Below are 9196 nucleotides of genomic sequence, written 5' to 3'. Positions count from 1 at the left end.
TTTGGGTAAACAGTTTTGTGGGTGGTCCAGTATATCAGCGGCTCTGCACTTGTTTCCAGAGGAGATCAGCCAGGTACCGGTTCACCTCCACAACTGCATTAGCACTTTGTCAGACTCTCTTTGCATCTTGATCCAAAAGGCTCCACATGTGAACTTCTGAATAATAGTGAAGATCATCATCACCACAAATGTCAGTAGTCATTTCTGATTCATAATAGAAGAAAAAATAAATACCTGTGGAGGCTGCTGATGGATCCACAAGTGTAGCAAACTGCCAGTGAACTGTGTTTTTCTTTATCTTGCATTCTGTCCACCAAGCATCTGATAAGGGTATGTTCCTGGTGTTGTACCGTGGAGGTGGTGAGTTGTGAATAGAGTTATTCTATCAAGTTATAGCAACACCTTGTAGGAAAGGTGGTGCAGAGGTAAGTTTTGTGCCTCACATGTTGAAGGTCCACGGTTCAAATCTGCATCTCCACTTTTTTTTTTACATGTCCTTTGGTTGCTCCAGTATTAATTGATGCCATCATTTAAGCCAAGTTACAACAACACCTCGTAGGAAAGGTGGTGCAGAGGTAAGTTCTGTGCCTCGCATGTTGCAGGGCTATGGTTCAAATCCCCACTCACACCATTTATTTGTCCTTTGGTTGCTCCAGTACTAATTGATGCCATCATTTAAGCCAAGTTACAACAACACCTTGTAGGAAAGGTGGTGTAGAGGTAAGATTTCTGTCTCTCATGTTGAAGGTCCCTGGTTCAAATCCCCATCCTGACCTTTTATTTGTCCTTTGGTTGCTCGAATAGTAATTGATACCATCATTTAAGCTGATTTACGGGAACACCTTGCAGGACATGTGGTGTAGAGGTAAGATTTCTGCCTCTCATGTTGAAGATCCCTGGTTCAAATCCACCTATGTACCTTTGCTATTTTCACCTCAATACTTCTTTGTCCTATCGTTTAGAAAAACTGACAGCGACACTCTACGAGAAGGATAGTGCAGTGGTAAGTTATCTGCCTCTGGTGCAGGAGGTTCTTGGTTCGAATCCAATCCACAGAACTTTATCTCTGAACTGTCTTTCTTACAAGGGATAGTGCTGACATACTGGACGACTCACAAAACTGTTTACCCAAACCTGTATGATGTAGCCAGACATTTCATGTGTACCTCAGCCTCATCTGTGCTGTGTGAACGGGTTTTTTCCAAGGCTGGGGAAATAGTCTCTAAACGAAGAAACCGCTTGAATCTGAAAACTGTGGATAAACTGTTATTTCTGAATAAAAACTCATGACCAGTTCCACAAGCACACCCTCTTTACCAGTGACACCCGAGACATACTTTGCCAAAATCCATGAAATAATGTTTTGTCTCGACTGCACTTCATTTTATTGACCACTAGGTGTCGTACTCGAGCTGTGTGTGTCATTGAAGCCTCCAGTAATGAAGCATGTTTTTAATAAAGTGTCGAAGGTTCAACAAAGCCTCGATCAAGCATCACTTAAAAAAAAAAAAAAATGCTCCATCAGCAGAGTCCTGTGCAGGTTGTGAGGAGAAGTAAAAAGCTTACAGCACCTGGTATTCCCAAGCGGTCTCCAATCCAAGTACTAACCAGGCCCGACCTTGCTTAGCTTACGAAATCAGACAAGATCGGGCGTATTCAGGCTGGTGTGACCGTAAGCGACAGTCTCATGAACAAACCACACTTTTATAGATGCTGCTGGGACAAGACGTGCTGTTACATTGTGTCGGGAAAGTTTGGGGTCATTTATTATACTGAGAGAAAAGTTTGATCGGATTAGATCCAGAGATCTTTTGATTTAAAATCTGCTTGTTTACCCTCCAGACGATCGGGTCAAACCACAACAGCTAGATCTGGTTTCCAGTCTTTGTGGTCCAACCTCCAGACCTGAGCCTCAGTGAAGCTCTGATGGAGCTGCATGAACATAATACAGCGTCAACACATCCTGGAAAGATCATCTTGAGGTAGAAGGAGGCTCCTCAGTACTTAGTTCTGAGTTTTCAACATTGTGCTGGTTGTTCCTCCAGAATTGGAAGATAAAATAAACTTTATTCATCCTGGAGGAAATTGTTTTGCTAGAGTACAATACAATAAACAAAGGTGAGTGAAATATACACAATTACACAGAGATTAGTAGTAAAATAGAAATGGAAAAAGAATACAAAGTACAAAATGCAAAGCGTCTCAGTGTTTGTGTGAAGTGTCTAAATGGATGCCAAGGAATAGTGTCAAAAAATAAATAAAATAAAAAATAAAATTACACACTTCCAAAATGTAAACTGTAGCAACAACAAGAATCAGATAAACAGGAAGTGAACTGAAAATAAAAGTAAACAGATGAATAGAAATATTGCACGTGAACAATGATAATACAGATAGTGAGACTGTCAAGGAAAAGTCTGATGATGCTGCACATGGAAATAAGTCCGTTGATCATGTATCCCTCCTGCAGCAGAGGGAGGAATTGTACAGTCTGATTTCCACAGGTAGGAAAGACCTCCTGTGTCGTTCTGTGGTGCATCTCAGTGGTCTCAGTCTGTGACTGAAGGAGCTCTGACAGGACATCAGTGTGGCATGTAGGGGGTGAGAGGTGTTGTCTGTGATGCTGAGCAGCTTCCTCAGCTTCCTCCTCTCTGACATCTCCACCACAGACTCCAGCTCAACCCCCAGGACAGAGCCAGCTCTCCTGATGAGCTTGTTAAGTCTGTTAGTGTCAGCTGCCTTCAGCCTGCAAACTACAACGTAGAAGAAATCTGTGGATGTTCTCAGTCATCCAGGTCATGATAAGTCTCAAGCAAGCATAAGTTATGGCAACTGGACTAACCTCGTGTGAGTCGAAAACGTTTCACCTCTCATCCAAGAGGCTTCTTCAGTTCTGAAAGCCTGGTGGGGAGTACCAGATATTTATCCACCAGGAGGGTGGTGGCAAAAACAAGTGGACAAAGACCCGAAACCAATAGACTCGTTAGGTGTTAATGTGAGTCGTTAGCCTTTGATGGGCGGTCGTTACCCCTCCCAGCCCTCTAGGAGGGTGGTTGGGGGTCACCTGACTGCAAGTGGGACAGATGGCTGCACCTCCTTGGGAGGGCTCTAAGAACGGCGTTGTAAGTGGGAGACAAGTGGTGTCTGAGGCCCCCTCCTCTGTTCAAAGATGGCCGTTCTTCATTCATGTCAAACTAGAACGGCCATCTTTGAACAGAGGAGGGGGCCTCAGGTTAGTCCAGTTGCCATAACTTATGCTTGCTTACAACGTAGAAGATGACACTGGAAACCACCGAGTGATAAAACATCACGTTTCTGCAGACATCCAAAACGGTTGCTTTAGAAATGAGAAGCTCCTCACTGTATCAGCTGAGGTTAAAGAAGTTGTTGCAGCTGAAACTCATTCATCACTGCAGTAATTATCCAATGGAACCTCTCACCTATTTGCTGAGTTAACTCCAGGTGGTGGTCTGTCTGTCTATCTATCTATCTATCTATCTATCTATCTATCTATCTATCTATCTATCTATCTATCTATCTATCTATCTATCTATCTATCTATCTATCTATCTATCTATCTATCTATCTATCTATCTATCTATCTATCTATCTATCTATCTATCTATCTATCTTCCAGGAGGAGTCAACCAGGAAAAAGTCCCGTGCATGGGATGACAGAATAACTCTATTCACAACTCACCACCTCCATGGTACAACACCTGGAACATAACCTTATCAGATGCTTGGTGGACAGAATGCAAGATAAAGAAAAACACAGTTCACTGGCAGTTTGCTACACTTGTGGATCCATCAGCAGCCTCCACAGGTATTTATTTTTTCTTCTATTATGAATCAGAAATGACTACTGACATTTGTGGTGATGATGATCTTCACTATTATTCAGAAGTTCACATGTGGAGCCTTTTGGATCAAGATGCAAAGAGAGTCTGACAAAGTGCTAATGCAGTTGTGGAGGTGAACCAGTACCTGGCTGATCTCCTCTGGAAACAAGTGCAGAGCCGCTGATATACTGGACCACCCACAAAACTGTTTACCCAAACCTGTATGATGTAGCCAAACATTTCCTGTGTACCTCAGCCTCATCTGTGCTGTGTGAACGGGTTTTTTCCAAGGCTGGGGAAATAGTCTCTAAACGAAGAAACAGCTTGAATCTGAAAACTGTGGATAAACTGTTATTTCTGAATAAAAACTCATGACCAGTTCCACAAGCACACCCTCTTTACCAATGAAATCCGAGACATACTTTGCCAAAATCCATAAAAAAATGTATTTTTGTCTCGACTGCACTTCATTTTATTGACCACTAGGTGTCGTACTCGAGCTGTGAGTGTCATTGAAGCCTCCAGTAATGAAGCATGTTTTGAATAAAGTATGAAGCTTCAACAAAGCCTCGATCAAGCATCACTAAAAAAAATGCTCCATCAGCTGTGTCCAGTGAATGAGCAGCAGAATCCTGTTCAGGTTGTGAGGAGAAGTAAAAAACTTACAGCACCTGGTATTCCCAGGCGGTCTCCCATCCAAGTACTAACCAGGCCCGACGCTGCTTAACTTCCGAGACCAGACGAGATCGGGTGTATTCAGGCTGGTATGGCCGTAAGCGACAGTGTCAGGGACAAACCACACTTTTATAGATGCTGCTGTGACAAGACGTGCTGTTATATTTTCTACCTTGTAAATTGAAATAAACACTTACTGTAGCATACCCCCTTGATTGAAGGATGACACCGATGATTTTTCAGGTTTATTGGCATTAAACCCTCAAATTTCACCGTAAGAGCTGGAGAACACACAAAACAATGTGTAAGCTAAACGCTATACGCTTACAACCATAAACAACTTCGACTTAGCTTAGCTTTAGCTATAAAATTCAACACATGTACATATTCGGTTCCATGAAACATTCAAAATTGCTCTTCTTTACACACAAACATACCTTGTGCCTCTTTCAAAGCGGCTGCTAGGTGCAAAATACATATTTATGTGGTGATTTCTCTCCGCGTCCTTATCCTTCTCCGTCTTTATATTGCCGATAAGCTAATTCGCGCTTGGTTACAACAGGAAGTACCCCTTTCAAAATAAAAGTGTCAACCGGAAGTTACGTTTGACTCGTAAATAAAGGTAAAATTCCAAAATAAAACACAGCAGTTATCTTTAGCAAATGTACTAGGTTATTTACACTTACATTGAATGAACAGGACCTTTTCAGGAGCCTGTCTGTGTGACTCTACTGCTCATTCACCGGAGACAGCTTGCAAAAGTCAGAGGTCAAATATAAATATTTGAAGAGAAAATACAGAAACAAATGGTAAAAGCAGCAGCAACAGTCAGTCTTGACACTGTTGGCTGATTTCATCCAGAACATTTCACAAATGTAGTGCATCAAAAGTTTAAAACAAGACGAGGAACATTAAAATTATTCTTAAAAACAGGCAAAAGTGATAGAACATTTTTTGAATGATATGGTCGGTACCGAGGCCGATCAATGAAAGACTGTAGACAAAGTGTGTTCATGTGAATTTATTCTTTTATTCTGTGGTTTAGGTGCAAGAATTCACCAAAACACTGACAAAAAAGGCTAAATGAAAAAGCTCATACAGACACTTAAATCACCTAGAAGGTCCACTTTTTTCTTACATAGAATATTGCAACATGTAGCACATAATGTTCTGTGGGCTGTGAGCCTTGTTGTTTTTCACATCACCTGTTTTAGCTAGATTACCAGACTATACAAACATTAATATTAAAACAATTTTAGCTAAAACCCATCTGCAGCTGCACTGTCCTTTAAACATGTGAGTCAGGCGTCTGTCAAAAATTCCAAATGTGAGTTGTTCTGGCGCAGTTAGAATATTATCACCATTTCTTTAATTCCTAAAGGTGAAGATCTGAACTGACCACAGAGCAGCCGCATTGATCTGTTTGTGATTCTATTCGTCTGGTTCATGGGTTCCATATCCAAGTCGGTCTGCGGAGGGGAAATGGGCCCAGAAGGTTCTGGCCAAGTCATTGATTTGATCGTAGCCGGCGTGTTTCCTGAGCTCCTCCACCCAGCCGAAGAAGTCGGAGGCAGTCATCGCCCAGTTTGGGACGTCACGTTTCTGCCTTTCCTCTACAAAGGAAATGAATGAAGTGACATGGACTGAACAGGAATGCTCACATCTGCAAAGTTCTAACAAGCTACATGTGTCTCTTACTCAAGAAATGTTTCACATATTGAGGATTCTTCAGAGAACCTTTCATGAACATTTGTATTAAGCCAGACTCAAACTACAGAAGTATTGAAAAATGACACTGCATCACACACTACAGGATATTCTTCAGATTATGATGCCAGAATCAATCAGAGAGCAGAGCGCCACGAACTCTTATGGGGAAGCAGATGGAAATAAAATGTGGTACAACATTCTGCTGTGACAATAACACTAAAAACAACAGAAGAAGATGACAGCAGTTGTTTAGTGTTGCTTGGGAACGGCATCTGCTGCTCTGGATGGTAGTGATTTGATCATGATCATCTGAATATCCATCCATTATCTGCACACCTCTTAATCCTCATTAGGGTGGTGGGGGGCTGGAGTCTATCCCAGCTGACTATCACAGGGCTACATATAGAGACAAACAATCACACCTACGGACAATTTAGATCAGGGGTGTCAAACTCATTCTAGTTCAGGCGCCACATTCAGCCAAATTTGATCTGAAGTGGGCCAGAGCAGTAAAATCACAGCATAATAACCTGTAAATAACCAATAACTATTTTTTTCTTTGTTTTAGTGCAAGATAAAGTAGATGTCCCACAGAGGCTAAAGACACCATAAAACACAGCTTCTGTTTCATTAAACCTGTGTTCCATCTGTGAAAATGCAAAAAAGGAAGGTTTCCGTGTGTGTGTGTGTGTGTGTGTGTGTGTGTGTGTGTGTGTGTGTGAGGCATTTTGTCGTATGTGATTATTTGACTGGGATCAGGTCAGCTACAAAACTGCTGATAAAACTTTGGTCGGCTCACAGTTTACTTCGAAAAAAGTTGCTGTTTTTATCCATGTGCAGCGAAACACTCATCCTCACCTGTGTCGAGTCCATCCTCCTCTGCACCTGAAACACAGCAGCACAAACAAATGAAGAAAAAAAGACAGTACAGCCCTAATAAGCACTTTAACTGTAAGCAACTCTGTTAGAAATGGGGTTTTGTGTTTTCTTTCTCGTCTTTTTTGACCTTTTCCTGCCTGGCCTGTTTGTTTTCCTGTTCTTTTTTGATTTCCTGTCATTCCTAAATGATCTTTTCCTGTATTTCCTTTTCTTATCTTTTCATATCTTGTCTTGACTTTCCTGTCTCATCTTTTTTCATCCTTCTGTCGCCCCCTAGAGGAGATAACAGTGAATAAAATGTGGCAAAATGGAAAATCCGACAGTGTGAGACTTCGTCCTGCTCTCAGGCTCTCTGTGTTTTGGAGATTTTTTAGCGCTCTCTTGTCATCTTCAGCGGGAGCAATCAAAAACTAACATCCAGGTGAGAAACCTGGATGCTGAAAGAAACTAAACAAATCCACCTGATCCACCTTCTTGTATTCTTTCTTTGCTTCTTGGGTCTCTTCAGGCTAATAAAAGTCTCGCCCTCTCTTTGGGATTGTATTTTTCTGACACAAAAGAAATGTAAAAAAACAACAACATAGAGGTTAGGTTGACTCCAATATTTTAGTCAATCTAAAAATATGGATTTCTGTTGATTAGACTATAAAATCCTGGTTTCATTATACAGTGGTGCTTAATGTAGTTCAGCTGCTGAACTGTGGAATGCATTAAAATGTAGACGTTTGCTGGATCTCACCTGCAGGAATCAGCAGCAGCACGAGGACATTCAGCAGGATGAAGACACTCTGAAGACGCTTAGTCATGATTGAGCTGAAAACAAAGAGTCAACAGACGTTCTGAAGTCTAGATATGTTGTATCTTTAGGAACTCAGCAGTCGCATGAACATTACACCAAGAAATGATCAAATGTTCTCAACTCAGTGTCCTCCTTTCTGAATTCTGCCAACACTATGTGGCATCCGAGCAACACTAAAGGTCCAACCATCTGCATTTACACTTAGATCTTATTGTCATGACTCCAAGTGAGCAACTTGTTAGTTGAAACTCCACTTTAATCTTTAAAAATGCCTCAAAATGTGAAATTGTCCTACCTGGATGTGGATCTGCGTCAGGGTTTGGGTGAAGCTCTGATGATGGGTGCGTCCGGCTCTGGGTCTGATGCATTTGGAGGTTTCTGCTCCGTTTTCAGTCCACATACCTGAAGCGACCGCTGACCTGCAGGCGTCATCCGGCTTTTCACAGCAGGACGACGCCCGACTTCATCCAGACAGCAGCATCATTGTTTCAGCGACGACAGGCGGACACGGCTTCCATGTGAAAAAGAATCTGAGAGTGGACATTATTAGGACAGGAAGAACTAAAAGCAACAGAAAAAAAAGAAAAAAAAATTATTTTGTTTGATATTTTCTGTGGACATGATTTATGGTGGAACAAGAGACTGTTCCAGAGTCTGGGTGCATTAACTGAGAAAACCCTTGAGATATTGTGGTTTCTATAAATGTAACCAAGAGGCAGCCTGGTTAGAGGCAACTAAAGACAGAACCCTGGGTGCTGCTACATATAAGGGAGTGGGAATGATGAACAGCTGCCTACTCTGGCTGAGATGGTCATTCAGGTAGCAGGCAAATAATTTAACAATGTACACTGTAGACCACTAGTGAAAACTCACACTTTTATCCATGTGTTAACATAATTGCACAAGAGTTTTCTAATCATCAATGAGCCTTTCAACACAATTAGCTAACACAATGTAGCATTAGAACACAGGAGTAATGGTTGCTGGACCCCTATGGAGATATTCCATTAAAAATTTCCAGCTAGAATAGTCATTTATCACATTAAGAATGTCTAGACTGGATTACTGATTCATTTAATGTTATTTTCATTGACAAAAAACTGCTTTTCTTTCAAAAATAAGGACATTTCTAAGTGACCCCAAACATTTGAACGGTATTGTATGATGTGGCTTAAAACTGGAGAAAATTATCAAATAATAACTGACCCTCTGACTGACCTATAGGTGCTATCCCACCTCTCTTGCTTTTTAGGTGACTGAGCTGACATTTTAGACGAGTAAAAGGCCTGAT

At 41.5% G+C, this 9196-nt stretch overlaps 1 protein-coding gene, 1 long non-coding RNA gene, 1 other non-coding gene and 1 pseudogene across 3 annotated transcripts; all 4 read right to left on the bottom strand.

Annotated features, from left to right (window-relative positions):
• Positions 1–1559: 1559 nt before the first annotated feature.
• LOC111575483 (5S ribosomal RNA) lies at positions 1560–1678 on the bottom strand (annotated as a pseudogene).
• Positions 1679–2009: 331 nt separating this feature from the next.
• LOC129348229 (uncharacterized) lies at positions 2010–5094 on the bottom strand. Its single transcript, XR_008600698.1, has 3 exons — positions 4955–5094; positions 4715–4798; positions 2010–2753 (listed from the first exon to the last, which is right to left on the bottom strand). It is a non-coding gene; the product is annotated as an uncharacterized LOC129348229 (long non-coding RNA).
• LOC111575482 (5S ribosomal RNA) lies at positions 4502–4620 on the bottom strand. The gene has a single exon (XR_002746745.2). It is a non-coding gene; the product is annotated as a 5S ribosomal RNA (ribosomal RNA).
• Positions 5095–5523: 429 nt separating the features above from the next.
• On the bottom strand, positions 5524–9090 carry otos2 (otospiralin 2). The gene is made up of 4 exons (XM_035952979.2): positions 8201–9090; positions 7846–7919; positions 7086–7112; positions 5524–6130 (listed from the first exon to the last, which is right to left on the bottom strand). Exons 2-4 carry the CDS (start codon positions 7910–7912, stop codon positions 5949–5951), a joined length of 276 nt encoding a protein of 91 aa, XP_035808872.1. The 5' UTR covers positions 7913–7919; positions 8201–9090; the 3' UTR covers positions 5524–5948.
• Positions 9091–9196: the final 106 nt, after the last annotated feature.

Source organism: Amphiprion ocellaris, chromosome 24 (assembly GCF_022539595.1).
Source record: "Amphiprion ocellaris isolate individual 3 ecotype Okinawa chromosome 24, ASM2253959v1, whole genome shotgun sequence".
Classification (NCBI taxonomy): domain Eukaryota; kingdom Metazoa; phylum Chordata; class Actinopteri; family Pomacentridae; genus Amphiprion; species Amphiprion ocellaris.
The sequence above is the reverse complement of the archived record's forward strand: the minus strand, read 5'-3'. Positions and strand labels throughout refer to the sequence as shown.